Source organism: Hoplias malabaricus, chromosome Y (assembly GCF_029633855.1).
Source record: "Hoplias malabaricus isolate fHopMal1 chromosome Y, fHopMal1.hap1, whole genome shotgun sequence".
Taxonomy (NCBI): Eukaryota; Metazoa; Chordata; class Actinopteri; order Characiformes; family Erythrinidae; genus Hoplias; species Hoplias malabaricus.
Genome location: NC_089820.1, coordinates 37,939,616 through 37,964,165, shown reverse-complemented (window position 1 = coordinate 37,964,165; position 24,550 = coordinate 37,939,616). Strand labels below are relative to the sequence as shown.

The window sequence follows — 24,550 nt, the reverse complement described above, 5'->3', positions numbered from 1 at the left end:
AACCTAGAATATCATGAAAAATTTTATTTCAGTAAATGCCATTTAAAAAGTGAAACTTGTATATTATACTTATTCATTACACACAGACTGATATGTTTCAGGTGTTTATTTCTCTTAATTTTAAATTGTTTTTACTTCATGTCTTAATGCAAAAATATTTAATTTCCTCTGCTTTAAAATTGCTATTATGGAGACACTGTATTTTTCTTGAATCCTCTGGCAAAAAAAAGTTAAGCAATTGCTGAAGGATACATAGAAGATAAATGGCATGCAGTCAGATTTTGTGACAGTGTGTCACGCCTACATCTCAGGACTCAAATTCCCAGAATGCACCTGTCAGTCACATGACTACCCGCCGGTCTCCCTCACCAGAATTCTAATTACACACACCTGTTTGTCTCCCTATATATACCTCACTCTGAGAACTGTTCCCTGCCGAGTATTGTTTTGGTTCTCCCATGCATACAACGCGTTCCATTGTACTTTGTCTGACGGTCTCCTGTTGCCTACTTCCTGCCTGTGTTCCCGATTTACGTCTCCTGTCTTGTCCCTGTTGGTATTGTTTGCATTCTCTGGTTTTCGAACTCAGCCTGTTTTTGACTACAGTTTTTGTCCATCCTCTGAGGTACTGTTTGCTCCTGTTTTTGAACTTTGCCTGCCTTGTGATTACTGTTTTGGATAACGACATTAAAAAGACTGTTTACTGTGTTCCGCGACTGTCAGCTTTCTGTTCTGTCATGACAGAATACTCGGCCAACATGCAGACAGCGGACACAGATGCCGTCAGAACGGCTATAACTAGTCAGGGCCAGATGCTAGGTCAACACCAGCAAATGTTGGCTAGCGTAACTCAATCTGTTGATTCTCTCGCTCAACAACAACAGAGTCAACAGCTCCAGCTGAAACAAGTGTTGGAGAGTGTTAACGCCCTTATAGCTCGTATTCCTGCTCCTAGCCCTAGTCCCAGTCCTCCTGTAGGGTCTGTCAGTTTGAATTCTCGTTATCCTGTCAGTAAACCGGAGATTTTTGAAGGTGATCCGGCTAAATGTAGCGGGTTTTTATTGCAATGTTCTATATTTTTTGAGAATTCTCCTCCCAGTAACGACCAGGCAAAAATCGCTTTTTTGGTCTCCCATCTGTCTGGTAAAGCACTTGAGTGGGCCACCGCTATTTGGAACAATATAGTCAGTAACACGTATCCCGAATTTGTCACTACTTTCCGGGAAGTATTTGACCATGCTACTGAGGGACGTTCTAGTGGTGAGATCCTTCTCACCCTTAAGCAAGGAGCCCGAACAGCTGCCGCTTATGCGTTAGAGTTTCGGACTATTGCTGCTGGTAGTGGTTGGAATGAACCTGCACTCATTAATGTTTTTTGTAATGGTCTAAATCCAGAAATACTCACGGAACTGGCTTGTCGAGATGACGGATTGACATTAGATCAGTTAATTTCTTTATCCATCCGCCTGGACCAACTCCTACAAAAACGTCCCCGGCCACCGTGTAAAAGACAAGAAGTTGTCAAGCGTCAATCCGCTCCTGGTTTTCCTTTTCGCCCGGTACAAGGTCAAGCTCCCTGTCCTAATCCTCCTTCGGATCCTATGCAATGCGATACTATGCGACTTTCTCATGAAGAGCGCCTTCGTCGTCTCCACGGTGGACTATGCTTATACTGTGGAGGATCTGATCATATTCGTCGTGATTGTACACACTTATCTCCGCGAGTCCGGACTCAAAACCTGGAGAGGAATTTTCATGCTAACTTGGTGAGTGTACCCACAAAAGGGTTAATATCAAAATCCTTTCTCATACCTGTCAAAGTGTACTGCCAAGGAACTTCTCTTGTCGTTTCAGCGCTAATAGATTCTGGAGCCGAAGGAAACTTCATTCAACAATCCCTCGTTACCCGGCTGGGAATTAAGACAAAACAGTTGTGCAAACAGATCCAAGTCCGAGCTTTTGATGGCCTTCCCGTTGGAGGAGATTTCATCTCACAAGAGACAGTTCCTGTTTGGTTCCAAACAAGTTTCCTGCATCACGAGTGGCTTTCGTTCTTGGTATTACCCAAGGCGGATTTTCAGATTATCTTGGGACTACCATGGTTAGGAATTCATAACCCCGCTATCTCATGGAGTCAACGCGAAATCACATCCTGGTCATCCTTCTGTCACACAAACTGTTTAGCCCTTAAAAACATTTCTATTCATTCCACTTCCGTGGAGAGTCCAGATTCAACCATGTCAGTAAAAATTCCTCCGGTTTATTCCCAATACTTAGAAGTCTTCAGTAAAACAAAAGCTACTAAACTACCCCCGCATAGGCCGTATGACTGTGCGATAGAACTTGTAGAAGGTGCTACCTTACCTAAATCACGTATTTATCCTTTGAATTTGGAAGAAGAAAGAGTCATGGAAGAGTATGTCAAAGAAGCTCTAACACAGGGGTTTATACGTCCATCAAAGTCTCCAATATCTTCGGGTTTCTTCTTTGTCAAAAAGAAGGATGGTGGATTAAGACCTTGTATAGACTATCGTGCTCTGAACGATATAACTAAGAAATTTGTATATCCTCTACCCCTTATTCCAGTTGCATTAGAGCAACTTAGAGGTGCTACCATCTTCTCCAAGTTGGACCTTCGGAGTGCCTACAATCTAGTGCGAATTAAGGAGGGGGACGAGTGGAAAACTGCTTTTAGTACTACCAAGGGACATTATGAGTATTTAGTAATGAGCTATGGGTTGGCAAACGCTCCATCTGTGTTCCAGGAGTTTATCAATGACATTTTCAGGGATATGTTGGGAAAATTTGTAATTGCGTACATTGATGACATTTTGATTTACTCTCCAGATGTTAAAACTCACATAAAACAGGTCAGTCAAGTGCTTCAGCGTTTAAGGGAGAATAACCTTTTTGTCAAAGGAGAAAAATGTGAATTCCATCAACAAACCATTTCATTCTTGGGATATGTTATCAGTGTGTCTGGTATAGTCATGGACGACCAGAAGGTTGAGGCGGTCGTAAACTGGCCAGTCCCAACTAACGTGAAAGAGCTTCAACGCTTTTTAGGGTTTGCGAATTTGTACAGACGGTTTATTAGGAATTTTAGTTCTATTGCAGCCCCACTTACTGCTTTACTGAAGGGTAGTCCTCATCGTTTGTGTTGGTCTGCTCAGGCCCAAGGTGCTTTTGAACGTCTCAAGACAGCCTTCACTACCGCTCCCATATTAAAACATCCTAACCCTGAACTCCCCTTTGTGGTTGAGGTAGACGCTTCAGAGACGGGTGTAGGGGCGGTACTATCTCAACGTAGTGGGGAACTTCCTAAGTTACACCCCATTGCTTTTTTTTCGCATAAATTATCACCTGCTGAACGAAATTATGGTATCGGAGATAGAGAACTTTTAGCGGTAAAGTTAGCTTTAGAGGAATGGAGACACTGGCTAGAAGGTTCTCTACATCCTTTCACAGTCCTAACTGACCACAAGAATCTGGAATATATTCGTACTGCAAAACGTATGAACTTTCGGCAAGCTAGGTGGTCGCTGTTTTTCTCCCGGTTCCGGTTTTCCATCACGTTTCAGCCAGGTAATCGTAACCTTAAAGCAGATGCGCTCTCTCGTTTTAATCAGAATGAATTAGGGGAGAAAGGTGAAGAATCAACTAAGTTTATACTACCTTCCTCCGTTTCGGTGGCAGCTATCAGATGGGAATTAGACGAACTGATTGCACAGGAAAATCGGTCAAAAGGAGTATCTGAAGCTTGTCCGGAAGGCAAAACTTATGTACCGCCAGAATTTCGTAATAGGCTGATTACCTGGGCCCATTCGTCACTGTCAGGTCATCCCGGAGAGAGACGCACTACACAGCTTATTCTAGCACGTTATTGGTGGGGGTCATTAAGAGCGGATGTACATGAATTTGTAGCATCTTGTTCAGTTTGTGCTCAGGCAAAGACACCTAAAACCCTTCCGGCAGGTAAATTAATGCCTCTACCTGTTCCAGAACGTCCCTGGTCGCATTTGGCGCTGGATTTTGTCACTGACCTACCTCTATCGGAGGGATTTACTACAGTCCTCACAGTTATTGATCGGTTCTCTAGAGGAGTTAAGTTCATCCCATTTCCTTCATTACCCACGGCCCTGGATACAGCTAAAGCTTTATATACACATATATTCCGTCATTTTGGAATCCCTGAAGACATTTTATCTGACCGAGGTCCTCAGTTTACGTCACATGTCTGGAAAGCTTTCTTTGAACATCTAGGGGTAAATGTTAGTCTCACCTTTGGATATCATCCCCAGAGTAATGGCCAGTGTGAACGGGTTAATCAGGAGCTGGGAAAGTTTTTACGAATGTATTGTCATGAGAATCCACAAGACTGGTTCCAGTACTTGGTGTGGGCAGAAATAGCCCAAAACTCCTTGGTTAACTCGACTACAGGTCTCACCCCATTTCAGTGTATATTAGGTTATCAACCCCCGTTGGCACCCTGGACTGCAGCAACATCTGGAATTCCATCAGTCGACTCGTGGATGAGACGCAGTGAGGAGGTGTGGGAGGAAACTAATCTTCACATCACAGAGGCCCTTTCCCGATATAAGGAACAAGCTGATAGGAACAGATCAAATTCCCCGTTATTCCAGATTGGAGAAAGAGTATGGTTGGCTACAAAGGATATCAGGTTTGAGGGGAGGTGCAGGAAGCTCCTTCCCAAGTATATTGGTCCTTTTCGTATTTCTGATAAAATTAGAGGTCGCCCGAGAGGATCAGTATCTAATCCCGCTCCGTCCCTTCCTATGTCTCGATCCAGAATCCCACGTCAATCTCAGTCCTCCGCATGTGCAGAAGTCCATAGCTCCGGTGACTCTGTTCCGCTGGGTGGTCGTCGTCGTGGTCGTCCTCGTTCCAGGCCTCCTCCGGTGTCTTTGGGGGGGGGGGGGGGGGGGTACTGTCACGCCTACATCTCAGGACTCAAATTCCCAGAATGCACCTGTCAGTCACATGACTACCCGCCGGTCTCCCTCACCAGAATTCTAATTACACACACCTGTTTGTCTCCCTATATATACCTCACTCTGAGAACTGTTCCCTGCCGAGTATTGTTTTGGTTCTCCCATGCATACAACGCGTTCCATTGTACTTTGTCTGACGGTCTCCTGTTGCCTACTTCCTGCCTGTGTTCCCGATTTACGTCTCCTGTCTTGTCCCTGTTGGTATTGTTTGCATTCTCTGGTTTTCGAACTCAGCCTGTTTTTGACTACGGTTTTTGTCCATCCTCTGAGGTACTGTTTGCTCCTGTTTTTGAACTTTGCCTGCCTTGTGATTACTGTTTTGGATAACGACATTAAAAAGACTGTTTACTGTGTTCCGCGACTGTCAGCTTTCTGTTATGTCATGACACAGTGCCTTTGTCTTGTTACTATAAATAAAGGTTTTTACAAAGATGGCTCAGTTTATCTCTGATGGCCAGCATGAGGCTTAAACCCAGGTCAAAGGTAACATGGTGAAGTAAAAGCAAAATAGGCAGTTTTAGTTTTTACCCAGGCCATTTAAATGTTCAAAACATATAGGATTCAAGCAAATTATATCACATTTTCACTCACTAAAAACAACATAGCTTTTTTTAAAAATTTAATATAGATGTGTGTGTGTTTGTGTGTGTGAGAGAGAGTGAATGTGTGCTTCCACACTGTTTAAATCACTGTGAGGCTGCGGGAATGATTAAGAGGAAAGCTCTACCAGTGATAAGAAGCTGATTCTGAACGAAAGTTGAGCACGTTGTATTGCATATTTATTCAATTACATGTACACACAACAGTATATATTTGATCACTTATTTTTTTATATTTTAGGGGAAGCTGAGCTTCCCTTGCAGTCTTAGAGCAATTGCCTCTGTAGCATAATGTACACACATTATTATGGTAAAGAACGTCAGTTTATTGAACAGTTTATTCATAACTATATGTAAAATTATTTGCCCCTTTTCCTGTTTAATTTAAAATTGTATGTTTGAAAACGATATTTGCAAATTCTCAAAATAAGCAAAAAATCATATCAACTGTACTATGTCTTAAACATTTGTTGTTTACTGGCTTGGCATATTCTGGGCAAGTAATACTAAGGCTACGTTCACACAGCAGATAAAGAGGCCCAGTCATACGTGACACAGATGTGTCGTTTATGTGGCTGTGTGAACAACACAAATCACATTGAATCTGACTTTTTCACATCAGATTTGGGCCACTTTCATATGATCCATCTGTGGAAATTCGTCTCGGTCTGAAGGGCCAGGTCAGAATTCATGTGACTTTTACGTCACTCTGACTGCTGAGAATAATCTCAGGACTACGATCCAAAGCATTTTTTTTTTTTTCATTTTAATGGAAATTGGAAATGACCGGGTCAAAGTATTTCTGTTTTGTAAATAATACTGGGAAATGAACAACCTGTTAAACTCCTGAAACCAGGTTCCTATCTCTCATCCATGACAAAATAAAACTAATGGAAATTTGTGTAAAGGTGGGTTTTATTTTAAAATAAAACAAACAAGAGAAGACCTTTTTTAGTAGTTCTACTGTATATCAGTTTGATATTGTTCGTGTCAGTATGAAGCTGTATAAATGTGGCTCATTATGTCTGTGCTCGTCGTCTTCTCTTTTGAGACTCGTGTTAGTGAGAGACCCGGAAATCTGCACTTAGCTTGAAAGAAAAATCAGTTCAATCAGTCTTTAATTAATACTCTGCTTTTAACATAGAACTCATTTGGTATAATGAAAGGGGGAGGGGGTGGGGGGTTCTGTGACACAGTGCTGCTGTAAAACACCAGTCCGGTCCCATTCCTTCATTTAAAAAACGAAAGTGCTTTGTATGAAACAGATTTCCTTCTGGTCAGCGCCTGAAGCCTCGCTCTTTGTGCATGCTCAGTTTAGGAGTGTGATCTGTTCACACTGATGTCAGATATAGGTCATTTTATACAGACAGTGTGAACAGAAGAACAAATATCTGATTTGGTCACAAAATCAGATTTGGTACACTTTTACCTGTTGTGTGAACGTAGCCTAAGGTACTCGCCCGAGAGCCAGCTGCCAGGAAGAATCTGTTGCCTTCCCAAGTTCAGCGAACTGTGGTGGTGGATCCGCAGATCATTTCTCATGTTTGTTGTATTGGCACCTTTTACAGTCACGGTTTAATAACAAATCCGACTGTTGTCGCAGTGTACCACATTGTGTACAGTGTACTTTATACTTACAGCTGCTTAAATAAAACAAATACTAAGATAGATAAAGTGTATCATAAAAAAAAAGTGCTGCAGACAGAATCATAAGCAGGAGATATTCACAGCCATTTGTTTAGAAATACACTTAATTGATATTCTGTTTGTTGGGATTGAAATAAAAAAATAATATGATCGCGGTCAGCGCAAATCAACGAGGTTAGCTCAAATAATCACGATCATGCAGTTATGTAATACCTAAGTCATACCTGCTCTATGGGTGTCCAGATCATTAAAGACCAGGGTGAAAGCAAGCAATCTTTGCAGAGCAAGAGGTGACATTTGACATTTCCTGATACAGGGGCCAAACGTTAGCATAGATTTTGTAGTTCTTTTAAATGTGACCCTTGGTGTTCTGGTGTCTCAGTGGGGCTGGATTGTAAGAGGAAGGGGTAGTGGATGAGCAGGTGAATTTCTGGTCTGCAGACAGGTGAGGGTTGAGACAGCACAGAACTCACTCTGGAATTTCACCCTGGATTATGACCCAATGTTCATGACCTCCACAAAGCTGATATGATTTAGGTGGTGGATAATTCTCAGCACTGCAGTGACACTGTCATTGTGGTGATATGTCAGTGTGTGTAGCACTCTTAGGGGTGGATCAGACACAATACTGCTATAGGAGATGTTAACACCTGTTTCCACTAACTGTCCAAACTTTGAGATACACCTATTTTATTGGTCCACCTTAGACAGTTGCTCATACATTCTCAGCACTCTAGTGACACTGACATTGTGGTGATATGTCCGTGTGTATTGTGCTCTTATGAGTGGATTAGACAGAGCAGTGCTGCTGGAGATTTCAAACCTTTGTCCACTCACTGTCCACACTGTTACACACGTACCTTGTTGGTCGAGCTTATAGATATAAAGGCAGAGACAGTAGCTCATCTTTTGCATCACAAGTTGTGCCGATTGTCCTCTAGTGCTTCATCAGTGGACACAGGACACTGTCGACTGGAGGACTATTCTCAGCCCAGCAGCGATGCTGAGGGCTTTAAAACTCCAGCACATAAATCATACCTGCTGTGTGGGTGTCCTGACCATTGAAGAATAGGGTGAAAGGGAGCAATGAATGTATGCAGAGCAAGAGGTGGACCCCTCTCTGTAATTTTAGACCTACAAAGTGCTCCTGTGGACAGTGTAGCTGAATACATGGATACTGAACGTAGAAATAAGGAGGTGGTCATAATATTAGGGTTGCTTGGTGTAGGTCTGCATTTATGTGTTTATGTCCTCTGGCCCTCTCTGACTGGCATGGGGGAGGGGAGGGGAAGAGGTGACAGTCAGTGTGTGAGGAGGAGATGGAGGGGTTGACACGGGATTCTGCGTAACAGAGAGAAATCTGCAGGCATAGATGAGACGTAACTGACATATTTGAGCATGAAGTGGTCTCTGGCTAAAAACCCAATATGGCCAATATGGACATATGTGGTATCATGAGAATCGTGAAGAACCTGAAGTTTAATAAGTATCAAAAAAATGTGGAACTTTCATTACTGTGTGATTGCAGCGTCTGCTTAAAAAAAGCAGTGCAGCTTGCCTTCAAAACTTCACATAACAAACAGCTGTAACTCAAAAATTCTTTAGCCATAAGTTATGTAAAAAAACACAAGCTCCTTTCCCATGGTCTTCAGAATATATCTATCTCATCTTGCTGGTACTGCATCTCTAGGTGGCAGTGTAATCAATTAATAACCTATGCAACGAGTTGCTGTCTAATTGTAGTGCCCCCTTTCTGTGCAATGTGGTCACATTTGGCACACTACTTCAGAGTAATGACATACACATATGTACCAAGTTTTGTTTGATTTAGGCAAAGTTTGTTTGAGTTATCGAGCCCTGCCCATGCATATTTGTTGAATAATTGTCGCAACAGCGTGTCAAAAGTTCAACAATGCATTTTTTGACAATAGATATAATTGCAAAGTTGTAAGACACTACGCAGAGTATTCAGTAAAGCATTTGTGAGTTATAGCTGTATTTGCCTGATTTTTGGAACGCAAGCTCCACCTATGTACTTGGGCAGAGTCTGGAAGCTGAGCAGTGATGAAATTCCAACATTTTTTTTTATAATTTTAAAATTCAGGTTCTTAGGATTCTGCTGATACATATGTCCATATTGGGTACATTTCCAGGGACTAGTTCGTGTTCAAAATGTGAGTGATTTTGCATATTATGCAAATTAGCTCAAAATCTAAGTAGGTGGAGCTTATGGGTCCTTGAGGCTTTTTTGTAGGGTCTGACCTGAGGAATCAGGGGAAAAAAGAATTTTGTGTCTACGTCACACGGGGTAGGAGATACTGATGGTGACCATTCTACCTCCTTTTTGCAAACTTTTTGCAAATTAGAGACATATCTGTCACATTTTCTGTCAGTTGGACTAGTCAACCCTAACAAAAGTGTTGAAATTTAATTGACCAATGGCAATCTAATCTTAAATGTATTAATTTCCCACATAAAGCTTTTGTTTAAAGATGCAGTATTTCATCATTGACATCATTGACATTGAAAGTACTTTGTGAATAATTTTAAATTGAATTAATTTATATGACATAATAGAATCTCATAATGCATTTTCTATTCAGAATCCCATTATTTGTTTCCATGTGATTAGAGATTCCCAAAACTTCACGTGTTTTCAGCAAGTAAGTGCAATTTTGTCATGTTTATGTTGCTATTCCAGAGGTGGAGTATGAACCTTTGATCCCCTTCACTGAGACAACCAGTAACATCTTCCTAAAAGGAATTAACCCTGTGGACAGCAGGACCTGGAGGAGAAGCAATTGGGGCTGGAAGGCAATCAAAATTATCCAGGTTACACACATTTACAATACTTTTGTTCATAAATATGAAGGTGTCTCTTCTGAAATGAACATATCGATTGGGAATGTGTACCTCTTTGCTACACCAACAGTCTCTACACACTGCAAAATCAGCAATATCACTGTGAATATGTGTTTGATTCTGACTCATAAACATTAGTCAAATTCTGATTGTTGAAAATTAATTTTGGATCAGAAATTTCTCTCTAAACTCATCCTAATTCAACAGGGTATTCAACAGAGCCAAAAACTTTAGAGAATGCACATCCATAGTTCCAAGAAAGTTTACCCCTTAAGCCAATCCCTGTGAAAGCATTTCATTTTAGTTCTGTGTCTGTAAGAGTGAGTGCACCTTAATGTATTAGAAGGCACTCACATAATCATAACCCATTTTTTGATTGGTTATTCGATTGGCGGCGCGTGCGTGAACACGCGTGCAGCGGCTGCTCCGGAACCAAGCGGGCTTTTGTTTTTTTAAATACGTTTAAAAACGTTTTTTTTTTTCATTTTTATTTATAATATATGGATGAAGGAACACCTGCAGTATGTATATATCACCGCCAGACACTGCTTCAATATCGCAAACAGGCAATATACAATATCAGCAATGACCTCCAGGAGACGCTGCGGAGGCCAGGCCCTGAAGCCTCGACGTTTCCTGATGCCGGTGGCCGGGGAAGGAGACGACGCAAGCGGTGTGAGAGGAGACAGAAGCACGGCAAGCGAGGGGGGATCCATGCTAGGCTAAGTGCTAACCCGAGCCGGCAGGCTATCCCTTCTCTATTTCTCTCCAATGTCTGCTCACTGGATAATAAACTGGACTATATCACACTTCAGCGAACTGCACGGCGAGAATACAGAGACTGCTGTGTTTTTGTTTTTACGGAGACATTCAGCTAGATGGGCTAGCCGCGTTTTGAGCCGACAGAGACCCAGCGCTATGCGGTAAGACTCGCGGAAGTGGTTTATGTGTCTATATCACCACTGAATGGTGTAGGAACTCTGAGCTGGTCTCTGCTTACAACGTTAGTGGAGTTTGTGGCTGTGAGATAGACCTTTTTATTTACCTCAAGAATTCATCATTGTTTACATAATCGCAGTCTATATTCCTCCCTATGCAAACACAAATCAAGCGCTGTGGGAATTATACGAAGCCATAAGCGATTTCCAAAACAAACACCCGGATGGCCTGGTTATTGTTGCTGGAGATTTTAATCATGCAAATCTCAAGAAAGTGTTCCCTAAATTCCACCAGTATGTGAATTTTGCTACGAAAGGAGCGAATACGATGCCATATCCACCACGCTCCACCTGGCACTCACCCACCTGGACAAGAAAGACACATATGCTCGAATGCTGTTCATAGACTTCAACTCAGCATTCAACACCATCATTCCTCAGCACCTGATCGGGAAGCTGAATATACTGGGCCTTAACACTTCTCTCTGCATCTGGATCCTGGACTTCCTGACTGGGAGACCTCAGTCAGTCCGGATCGGTAGGAACACCTCCAGCACCATCACACTGAACACTGGAGCCCCCCAGGGCTGCGTGCTCAGTCCACTGCTGTTCACGCTGCTGACCCATGACTGTGCAGCGATGCACAACTCAAATCATATCATCAAGTTCGCTGATTACATGACTCTGGTGGGTCTCATCAGTAAGAACAACGAGTCAGCATACAGGAGGAGGAGGTGCAGCGGCTAACTGACTGGTGTGAAGTCAACAATCTGTCTCTGAACGTGGACAATACCAAAGAGATGGGGTGAGCACTCTCCGCTGATCATCGACAACTGCTGTGGAGATTGTCAAGAATACCAAATGCCTTGGTGTTCAACTAGCGGCTGATCTCACCTGGTCCACTAACACCAGTAACATCAGAAAAAAAGCCCAGCAATGCCTCTACTTTCTGCGAAGGTTGAAGAAGGTTCATCTCCCACCTCCTATCCTCACCACTTTTTACAGAGGAGTCATGGAGAGCATCATAACCAGCTGCATCATTGTCTGGTTTGGGAACTGCACTGTGGCAGATCACAAGTCCCTCCAGCGGATCATGAGGACAGCTGAGAAGATTATCGGTGTGTCTCTTCCCTCCATCACAGACATATATACCACTCGCTGCACCCGCAAAGCACTCAGCATTGTGGGAGAACGCAACACACCCCTCACACCCAATCTTCAACCTACTGCCGTCTGGAAAAAGGTATCGAAGCATTCGAGCCCTCACATCCAGACTCCGTAACAGCTTCTTCCCACATGCTATCAGACTCCTGAACACCTAGAGACTGAGACTGGACTGAAGAAGCGCGCGCGCACACACACACACACACACACACACCTTCACAAAACACTGGTTTTTGGACTGAAAATGATATACAGAAAATGAGTGTACTGTTTACACACATCCTGTTTACATCATGGTTACATCCAGTTACCCTTTACAGCACAAATACACTTTAAATTGCAGTGTCTCTCTCCCTCGGCCCATTCCTCCCCCCGTACTTATGGATTTGTATTGTATTGTATTGTTTTGTATTTACTTAGCCATGTCTTTTGCACTTAAATGTGTATGCACTGTTTTATGTTTGCACTAGTTGCACTTTAATGCTGTGTATTGTTTTATGTTTTATGTCTTTTTCACTTTAATGTGTGTGCACTGTTTTATGTTTGCACTAGCTTTGCACTAGTTGCACTTTAATGTTGTGTATTGTTTCATGTAGCACTTTGGTCCTGGAGGAACGCTATCTCGTTTCACTGTGTACTGTAAACACTGTATACTGCTGAAATGACAATAAATTTCTTGAACTTGAACTATTCAAATCCCACTCAAATACTATATTTAACTAAAAATAGTACAAAAATTACATTTTATGTAGTTATAGAGAAAGTCTGGGGTAATTGCCTCATAGCAGAGCATTTCTTTGAGGTACACATTAAGCAAAGCTACAAGGAGCTGCTGCCTTGAAATTTCAGATATCCATATACAGGTAGAAAAACTAAATTGAGTTGTGAACAACTATTAACTCATTATATACAGGTATCTGTAAAATGTACAGCCAATGTCAGGAAAGAACATAAACATCAATTCAATCTGCCTTAAATACTGCAGTATTTAATGAATGAACATTTTAACTGATTTTTCATTACATTCATCAATAATCGGGTTTCCTCTGCTAGCATAATGCTATTTCATCTAGTGCATCAGTGGCTGTTCAGTTTGATTAATTAAAGATTGCAACAGGAATTTGATTAATGTTTTTTCTTTTTTTTTTTTTTTTTCTTGAAATAACACTCACTGTCAGGAAACTCACTACCCCATCTTCCTGCATACACCATGTACGTAGGGTTGCCAACTTTATAAAATCAAAATAAGGATCACAGAGGCAGGGGACCAGTATGCCCAGAAAAAAAAAACCTTTTCAACTGTAGTAAAACAGATGAAACATATATTTGTTTAGCCATCTGCCATCAGGGGTTTGTGTCTGTCAGTAGCCGTTTTGAACAATGGCAAACAGAATCTGTCCATGTATTTTGCAAATACTGTATTACCAGTTTAAAATAATTATTATTTTTAATTGTTCATTAATTACAATAAGATCTCAAGTGAGAGTGTAAGTCAAAGAAAATTTTTATTTTTTGGACGTAATCAACAGGATTTTGACTGGTCATTTTCAGAGAAGTCTCCACTTCCCCAACTCAGATTGGAGTCTGAGTTATCACCCAGAGAGTGTCCTAAAACAACACTACAGGCCTCGCCAGGCCATATTTATGACCCAAGGTCTCTAAAAGTGTCAAGACAGGAATCTTTGATGATGCAAAGGCACTCCAAGGATCAACTTATGCTCTCTGTAAAAGTGTTTAGTCAATAACTGTTCAAACCATGGAATTAAATCTTAATTCCCACTGGTTAAAACAGTTTGAAGTTGCATATGGGATACAACTGTGCTACAGTCCCCCTAAAACAGGTTTAACAACGTCCATGTTCTGGACTAATTTAGCACCTAGAATATTTTCCTAAGGAGACAATCTGTTGTAATTCATGCAAAATATGGATTGGCATTGTCTTATTGAAATAAACTAGCCCTTCCCAGAAGATAAAGTCTTTGCTGGATGGCAGCATCCATCCATCCATCCATTATCTGTAACCGCTTATCCAATTTAGGGTCGCGGGGGGTCCAGAGCCTACCTGGAATCATCGGGCGCAAGGCGGGAATACACCCTGGAGGGGACGCCAGTTCTTCACAGGGCAACACAGACACACACACATTCACTCACACACTCACACCTACGGACACTTTCGAGTCGCCAATCCACCTGCAACGTGTGTTTTTGGACTGTGGGAGGAAACCGGAGCACCCGGAGGAAACCCACGCGGACACAGGGATAACACACCAACTCCTCACAGACAGTCACCCGGAGCTTGGATGGCAGCATGTTGCTTCAAAACCTCTATATATTGTTCAGTGTTAACAGTGCCTTTGCAGATGTGCAAGTCACCCATGTGATGTGCACTAATGCACCCCCATACCATCTTGGATACTGGCTTTTGAACTGTCTGTTTATAGCTAGCCAGATAGTGCCTCTGGTAGGAGTGGATCAAACATAGTAGTGCTGCTGGAATAAGCACTGTGTCCACTCACTGTCCACTTTGTTAAACACACCTAACTAATTGGACCCCCTTGTAGATGTAAAGTCAGTAACAGTAGCTCATCTGTGTTTGTGTTGGTCATTCTCTAGTCCATTATCAGTGAACACAATGCCATTGGTCAAATATTTTTGGGTGGTGGACTATTCTCAATTCAGCAATGACACTGAGGTGTTTAAAAACTTCAATAGCAATGCTGTGTCTGATCCACTTGAATCACTGCAACACACTAACACAACACCACCCCGCCAGTGTCACTGCAGTACTGAAAATTATCCATCATCCAAATCATACCTGTTTTGTGACTGTCTGCTGGGGGTCTTAACTTTCAGTGGGAATATGAAGGACACCTGCTGTGTTCAAAAGATATTCATCCATTCATTGTCTGTAACTGCTTATCCAGTTCAGGGTCACGGTGTTGCCAGAGCCTACCCAGAATCACTGGGTACAAGGCAGGAACACACCCTGGAGAGGGAGCACCTGTCCTTCACAGGGTGATACACACTCACACCTACAGACACTTTTGAGTCACCAGTCCACCTGCCAGTGTGTGTTTTTGGTCCTTGGAAGGAAACCGGAGCTGCTCAAAAAATATTGTGAACTAAAAATGAATATACATTGGACAGCAGCAATAACACTTTTATTTATATTATGTAAGGTAGATAAAGAAGTTCCCAAGTTCTTTACTGTTAAGTTTAATTACATTTTTTCTTTTAATTTTTGCAACATTTGCCCACACAGTCTTTTGTTCTAAAACCTTAGCCTTTTTGAAATGCTCTTTTTAAAACTCACTCATGCCACTCACCTGAGTCAGTTAAACAAATTTGTTTCTTTTGTGGCATTATACAACTTTAACATTAAAATATTATATTAAAATGTTTCCATTCTCAGCTTCTTTTTAATGTGTTGCTGACATTCATTCATTCATTCATTATCTGTAACCGCTTATCCAGTTCAAGGTCACCTTCCATTCAATCAACTCCTTTTGTCTTCAGACCAGAGAGGAGACAACCGAGATTAACTGAATAGAGCATGTCTGGAAAGGTGTTAGAAATACAAAAGAGAGTAAAAACAAATGGTAAAAGACTTGGAGTCATACTGGGAGCAGGATACATTGAAAGGTGATTGAAATGTAAAAGAGCAAACAGATGGTAACTTCAGAAGGAATTCCAGGTATAAGAGATGCTAGTTGAGAGACGGTTAGAGAGAGAGGAAACAGTGCTACGCGTAGCATTCTCTCTCCATTAATAAATTGTTGTTTTACTTGATGCTGACTCAGACTCAGCTTTCTTACTTCTGTCATAATTCTCCACCACACCACTAACAGCAAATAATATTTTTATTTTGCAACTAACAAAATGTAGTAAAGCTTGCTAGTGCTTGTAATGACCACTCACTCGTGTTTTTCATTTTAAAGTTTCCATTTCAGGTAGTATTACTCTTGACAGTTCCAGTTGTGGATACTGATAAAGAAGATCGTAACTGGATACGCCCTCTTAACTCCCTACACTTCATCACTGGGCCACTGGTGTGTGTGCTTACTTTCAACTCAGGAATATGTAAGTGTCTATGCATACGACCAAAGGAAAATACAACGCTGTGTAGCATGGGTACAGTATTTGGATTATTTGTGCTTAATTGTGTTTGTTCTGCCCTTGCTATATGTGCTGGATATAACTTGAAGCTTAATGCCTTCTTAACACCAAGACTCTAAAAACAGCTGTCCCGTTGTCCATAGGTTTATTAATGTTGCAAAGAAAAGGTGAAACTGTAACAACTGTTATTGTTACACTGTTACAGACTTGAGTTGTCTATTTATATCGTTTATATTTATAAATTGAAATGAAATTTATTTATTATTTATAACTGTTTACATACAAACTTTCAATGTCCCCATACTTGTATTTGTCATTAATCACATTGTAACTGCATTCAAATATAGCATTGTTCTCAAACCTTACAAACATCCATTTTTTTAAAAAAAGAAATGATGTGCACTTAATCAATCAATACATACCCACAATGCTACCAAAGGCATAAGATGTATGCAGATGGATTTAGGTAACAAACTGCTTTCAATGACATACATTCTCACATTTGCTAGTTTTAGAGTCACATGACCACCAGTTTCTAGCATTCACTTTTCTTGAAGAGACCACAACACAATATACATGAACAGAAAGTTAAAGTGGAAAATAGTGCCCCCCCATGACTACAACAAGAACAAAACAGTGGTTATTGATTATGGGTTATTGTTATTATTATTTAGGGTTCAAGTTCGCAGAACCCTACTGTATTTGTTAGGATTTCTCTTCTTCTTCTTCTTCTTCTTCTTATTATTATTATTAATACTTTTCTCCTGAAAATGTCGTTGTGCGGAAGAGTCTGTAGGTCGTACAGATACCCCACTTGGAGGGTAGATGTAGTCTGTGTGCATCTCAGTGGACAACAAAAATTACACTGATTCGCCTAATGGTGGTGCTATAGCAGAGCAAAATGTGTTTAGGTCCATATCTCCTACACCGTAAGGCGTAGAGATGAAATCCTTCTTTTTCCCGATTCCTTGGGTCCTCACAAATCAAAAATTGATTAGTCAAAATTAAACTCCACCCACTTGGATTTTGAGCTAATTTGCATAATTTGCAAAACCTACTTTCACGAACTAGTCTTTGAATTTTTGTCCAATTCGCTTGTATTATTATTATTATTATTATTATAGTTAACCCTTTTTAGAGAATAATAATAATAATCTATTATGAATTTGGTTACAATTCCCTGCTAGAATGTGGGTTTTTTCCAGGATTTTCAGAATCCTTTGAATGAACAAACTTTAAACAAACAATATCAATTAAAATCATAAAGGATATTTTATTGGAATAAACAATAATCACTTAATCACAATTATTAAAACCTCATAGACTAGATTGACGCAGGTGAAACAACTCTTATGAGTCTTAATAATAATAATATGAAGGTGGTATCGGTTATGTGTGACTAAATATGATCTAACTCTAATGTAAGTTAACTAGTGATTATACTTTTTTTTTTATCAAGGGACTCGTTAGGCACCAACTCTGAAAATGAGATTTGAGGCTTACTTTGACGTTTTGAAGCCTACGAACCAGCAGATCTGTTGAGCAGAGATGATCCGGACCTTGATTGGTCCTGCACCGCCATGAGTACTGATGAGAATGGTGCCGTCAAGGAGGGATTCCCTCCAGTATAAGTAGGCCTCTGCAGCGTTCTCCTAAGCAGGAGAGACATAGTCGGGGTTCATTGTCCAGACAGGCAGATGGCTTCGCTGTTCTGGTTGGGATTTTCCAATGAAGCTGGCAGGTCGTTGTGGCCTGTTCATCAGTTTCAGAATTGGTGTCTGAAGTCCATATCTATTTACCAATCTCTGGGGTGATTCCTTATTCTGGCCAAGAAATAATTTTCACCTGCTGTGATTAGTAGTAAATGAAAACAAAACTAACAAATAATACATTGTGACTGACACTGACAGAGTTATTTTTTTAAAGGCTCAAATATATGGAGCTCAGTATGGCTAAGTGAGCTTAATTTTCAGAATTGGTAAAAGCGTCCCCTTTTCAGTTCTCAGATGGGTCCTTGTTCTTCTTCTGTGCATCTTTTGAGCATCTTTCTTGGATGAGTGGGAGCTCACACTATTTCCTTCTTTTCAAAGTGAGTTTGGATTCACGCACTAAGAATTTATGGGCAGCTTTATAATATATATATATATATATATATATATATATATATTATATATATATATATAATTATATATATATATATATATATATATATATATATATATATATATATTGTAGTGTAGTAAGTACACCGAAAAATATAAATATATATTTATATTTATAGTTTTATAGCGTTGACCTTATTCAAACTCCTCTAATCTCTGATATTTGACTTAATGATATTAACTAAAGTTTATAATTGGCTTAGGCAATTATAACATTACTAATTAGTTTGAGAGTGAATAATAATCACGCTAAGTGAGTACGTCAGGATTTTCAGGAAAATAATGAACAAATTGCAAACACTGTGATTTCAAATAATGAGAGTTTTATTAATAAAGAGAAGATATTTTCATTGGTTCAAGATGGCGCCGAGGATGGCAGCCACGGTGACGAGCTCCTCCGTGTTATGTTTGTTTTTGTTAATTAATGTTGTCTATTGTACCTCAAACTTGGTCAGCTGGAACAGAGAACAGTTATTAACCGCCAGGGACAACATTTCTCCTGATTTTATGCCGGAATTTATTCAAAAACCTTCAGAGTGTGTGGAAATCTTTACAACAGCCGCGCTGACACTGCTCGGCCTCGCAAGGAGACGCTGGAGTCGCAGACGAAGGGGCAGACGCGCGGGCGCGCTCGTGCGTCTCAGGCGGCGCGGGCCTCGCACACCTCTACCATCATTATTCCTCTCCAACCTCCGATCTCTCAGCAACAAAACTGAGGAACTACTCCTGCTCCACCGGACCAACAAGGACTTCTCCTCTGCTTCTGCCCTCTGCTTCACGGAGACCTGGCTGAACGAGCTGATCCCGGACAGTGCGCTAGACGTACCGGGCTTCCAGCTACTGAGAGCGGACAGAGACGTGGAACGTAGCGGGAAGAGTAGGGGAGGAGGAATCTGCTTCTACATCAACGAGCGCTGGTGTAGAGACACTACAGTATTGTTAACATCATGCTCTCCTCATCTGGAGTCTCTCTTCATTAACTGTCGGCCGTTTTACTCTCCCAGAGAATTCAGCTCCTTCATTCTGGCCGGCGTGTACATCAGGCCGAGTGCGTGCACCAGCGACGCGCAGAGACAACTGGCCGAACAGATAATGGAACTAGAGAGAGACCATCCAGACTCACTGCTGATCATTCTGGGGGACTTTAACAACGCTAACCTCACGAAGGAGATGCCCAAATACAGGCAACATATCGCGTGCGCTACACGTGAAGGCAACACACTAGACAAATGCTACACAAGCATCAAGAATGCCTATCGCGCTGTTGCGCGTGCCGCTCTCGGGCTCTCCGATCACAGCCTCGTTCACCTCATTCCCACGTACCGGCAGAAACTCAAAACCAACAAGCCGGCCATTACAACAGTGAAGAGGTGGACCAGTGGAGACATAGAGAAGCTGCAGGGCTGCTTCGAATCCACAAACTGGGCTGTGTTTGAGGAGGCGACAGACGGACTGGACGAATACACAGACGCTGTGACGTCATATATAAGCTTCTGTGAAGACAGCTGTATTTCAACTAGAACACGTGTTAAACACAGTAACAGCAAACCCTGGTTTTCTATAGAACTGAAACAGCTTAGGCGAGAGAAGGAGGCCGCATTCAGGAGTGGAGACAGAGCTGTCTACAAAAAAGCCAAGTACAGATTGGAGAAAGGGGTTAAAGCAGCGAAAAGAAAGTTCTCAGAGCAGCTGAATAACCACATCACAGCTAACGACCCATCGTCAGCCTGGAACAGTCATCAGCTTCTCACTGGCTACAAGGTGAGAAATACCCCCCTCCACCTGAACGACCGTCAGCTCACCAACGACCTGAATGAGTTCTTCTGCAGATTTCAAACAATAGACAATCAGCAGACTCTCTCACCCCATCATCAACCCCCCTCCTCCCCCACACTGGCTCTCACACCTCCACCCCCAGCTTGTCTCACCATCAGCCTGCAGGACGTCCACAGACTCTTCAGCAGACAGAAGGTGAAGAAAGCCCCGGGACCTGATTCAGTTTCTCCATCCATCCTAAAACACTGCTGTGACCAACTAGCACCAGTCTTCACCAGCATCTTCAACAGATCACTGGAGCTCCGTTGTGTTCCAGCCTGCTTCAAGACCTCCACCATCATTCCAGTCCCCAAGAAATCCACCATCACTGGATTTAATGATTACAGACCTGTCGCCCTGACATCTGTGGTCATGAAGGTCTTTGAACGCCTGGTCTTAGCCCACCTAAAGACCATTACAGACCCCCTGCTGGACCCCCTGCAGTTTGCATACAGAGCAAATAGATCTGTTGATGATGTGGTCAACCTAACTCTCCACTTCATCCTTCAGCATCTAGACAGCTCTGGAACCTACGCTCGGGTTCTGTTTGTTGACTTTAGCTCGGCTTTCAACACCGTTGTGCCGCAGCTACTTCAAAGCAAACTGTCCCAGCTGTCAGTGCCGGACTCCATGTGTCAATGGATTGCAAACTTCCTCACAGACAGAAGACAGTATGTGCGGCTTGGGAAACACACCTCAGACCTTCGAACACTCAGTACTGGAGTTCCACAAGGGTGTGTTCTTTCACCCCTTCTCTTCAGCCTTTACACCAACGACTGTGTCTCCAAGGAACCAGCTGTAAAGCTCCTGAAGTTTGCAGATGATTCCACTCTGGTGGGCCTCATAGCCAATAGTGATGAGTCTGCTTACAGAAAGGAGGTTGGTCAGCTGGTGTCCTGGTGCAGTGACAACATCTTGCTGCTGAACACAGACAAGACTGTAGAGATGGTGGTGGATTTCCGACGCAACCCACCCCCTGTATCCCCCCTCTACATCAAGGGCACCGCAGTTTCCACTGTAGAGTCACTCAAGTTCCTGGGCACCACCATATCCAGGGACCTGAAGTGGGAGAGGAACACCGTCTCCATCACCAAGAAAGCTCAGCAGAGAATGTTCTTCTTGAGACAGCTCAAGAAATTTGACCTGCCACAGACCCTGATGATCCAGTTCTACACAGCGATCATCGAGTCCATCATCACCTCATCCATAACCACCTGGTTTGGTTCCTCTACCTCACAAGAAAGAGCCAGGCTCCAGCGCATCATCAGATCAGCAGAGAAGATCATTGGATGTAACCTGCCAACGCTTCAGGAGATCCACACCAGCAGGGTGAGGAAACGCGCTCGCAAAATTATGCTTGACCCCTCACATCCTGGACATCACCTCTTCCAGACTCTCCCTTCTGGTAGAAGACTAAGGATCATCAAAAGCAGCACAACACGACATGCTAACAGCTTCTTTCCCAGAGCTGTAGCTCTCCTCAACCACAGTGAACACCTCTGAGTCTCCAAACCACTGAACTAAACCGACTGGACATAACTGCACTGAACAGGACACTTTACTCACTTGCACTATGCTATTTTGCACAGCTGTACAGAAGTTCTATTTCTGTAACTTCTACAACAATATATAATATAACCTACTTTAGGAATATCTGGAAACATTTATATTCATACGCATATCTGTACAGTATAGATTTTATATTTTATGTTGTCTAATTTATGTCTTAACGCTCTTTTTTTTTCCAGTACTTAACTGTATTTTTTTTAGTCTGTTTATTGTTTATTGTACCTCTTTTAAAGTTTTGTTAACAGTCAGTGTACGTGTTACATGTCATACAATTTGTCACCAAGACAAATTCCTAGTATGTCTAACATACCTGGTGAAATAAAGAGATTCTGATTCTGATTCTGATTCTGATATTTAATTAACATAGCGTAGCCTCACGGTATCACAACAGGGAAACCGATTTTGACCTTAAGGTGGGCTAGGCATTACTGGCTTGTGATTAAATTGTTGCTAACTAAGGTTTAATAAATGGTACATTATAAAGTGATTGACTTAGATATCAGCTCCTGGAAAAGTGTGAAATACGCTAGCTTACTTTTGCCGTTTCACCGAGCCGTCGCGTCCTGCTGTTTAATCTCCGTGCTCTGGGGTTGTTCTCGTCGTTCCCACGTGGTGAGAGACAGGCCCGCTTATGGAGGATCTCTTTCCGGTTGAGTTGAAAACTTTCGACTCCAAGCTGAGCTGCGTCGATCGAGATTTCCCTTCTTTGGATTTTCACAGGCGTGGCTGGTTTCCACCGGAATGGAGCGGCTTTTTCAGAGTATTAGCTAGTCTCGTTGTTCAGTTTTCCAGGAGTAATGTCTTCAGGAATCAGCTTATAACGTTAATATATCTGCTATCGACTAATCAAAAGGTTGATATCTTATTCTGGCCACAAATAAGTTTCACCTGCTTTGATCACTCGTGAGATCACACTTCGATGGGTAATTAAACATAAACAAGATTAAAAGAAAAGAATATATTCAAATTACTCGACGTATTAGTAAAACTTCATACTATTAGCTAATTTCAAGACATCTCTCGTAAGCTTTCAATGAAGTCTCTGAGGTTTTTCTTTGTTTCGTTGTCGGCGTGGAGAAGAAAGCGTTTCTTTGTCGTTTCAAAGTTTCTCGGATTTTCTCGCCATTATTGTTGTCTTTTCTTCTCCGTGAACTGTTTCTTCTCGTCGGCTGAACTCTTCTCTTCTTGGCTGCTGAACTGAACTTTTGGATCTTCTCAGCTGCTGAACTTCGAACTGATCTGTACTTCTCCTTAACAGAACTCCGTTGAGCTGCTCTGTGTTTTCAAGGCTGGCGCGGTCACGCCCTAACGGGAGGTGTCCTTTTCCTGATTGGGCACAAATTCAGTCTCACGTGACTCTCGCGAGGGGGAGAAAGTAGAAGGGGGTTTGAATCATTGATTCACAGAGAAAGAATATGAATTTCGCGTATCGAAATTCTTATACCTGTTATCAACATATAACAATGAGTACACTGGACTATTAATATCAAACGTTTACATGAGGTTCCATCTTTACGTCCCATTTATGATGCTATGCTGGGAAAGAATATTAATTCGTTTAGTCCTATTCAGAGGTAGGATTTCTCTTCATGATAGGAACAGTCCATAATATACAACATTTCATTAGGAGATAGGCATTCATCTGAGGGTACAGAAAGTGACATTAATATATAGGTTTAATACACAAATAATCAGAGTTTGATTATTTTCCGCTATTGTTTTCCAGCGACTTCGAGCGAGGCGTAGTTTCGCCAGTGTCCATTTGGTGTCGCTGTTGATCCATGCTTCGGCGGGTGATTCACGGGGGTTCACTCGAGGTCACTTTTGGTTAAAACATTTGTTGGCCCTGTTTAGTGGGCTCGAGATAAGGAGCCGACATTTAGGTGCCATTGTCATAGACGGCCGTAAAAGCTCTCTTCTTTGTTTGAGGTTCCTGTCTCTTAAGAGCATTATAAAATAGGTTATCTCGACAGTTCCTGTTAGTTAAAAGAGAGACGGGGGGGTGTTGGGGCCATGTGTTGAAAGTGTCCTTCTCAAGTCCTTTGATGTTTCAGCTTATGAGTGTGCGTGTGTGTGGGGCTTTGCACCCCCGCGGGCACAACAGTCCTGTGGAAGGTTGGATGTTGTCACAGACGAGAGGTTTTATTCAGACTGGAAAAGTTTAATTCAAAACTTTTCATTTCGATCTGGTTATCTGGTCTGTACTCCACTACAGCTGCGATGGGATTAGTAGATGGGTCAGAGACATGGCTAAGCATTTTAGAAATGGATGGGTCTCGAGCTTGGAGAGTAACTAAGTCAGCGTCTGAAAAAGCAGGGTTAATAGAGATAATGGTAGTTTTGGCATTGTCAGGCGAAGCCTTCGTTACTGTTCGAGACCGTGTGACAGCTAGGACTTCGATGTCGGGTGGGTTTGGAAAAAGGGAGGGATCTCCTTGATCCTATCTGCTTGATCATTGAATTCTTTGTCATCTCCCGGGACTCGGGAGTGACCTTTCACTTTCTTCCAGTAGATCTGCAGGTCATGCGTGTCTACCAAGTGTTCGCATGCCGCGAAAAGCTTTTTGTGTTTAACTGGCTTTTTGTTTGACGTGGTGTAGTTGTTGGTTTTCCACAGTCTCAAGTGGCATGTGAAACTTAGGCGCGCGTAGTTGGAGTCTGTGCAG

General features: G+C 42.0%; 1 protein-coding gene across 3 annotated transcripts in view; it reads left to right on the top strand.

Moving 5' to 3' along the window:
- The window catches only part of LOC136678035 (mitochondrial sodium/calcium exchanger protein-like), a 63,354-nt gene that overhangs the window by 21,622 nt on the left and 17,182 nt on the right, over window positions 1-24,550 (top strand). For all 3 annotated transcript variants that reach the window (XM_066655806.1, XM_066655807.1, XM_066655808.1), the window contains 2 exons: window positions 9,960-10,090; window positions 16,161-16,302. In XM_066655806.1, coding sequence (XP_066511903.1) covers window positions 9,960-10,090; window positions 16,161-16,302 — 273 coding nt within the window. The remainder of the gene's footprint in view (window positions 1-9,959; window positions 10,091-16,160; window positions 16,303-24,550) is intronic.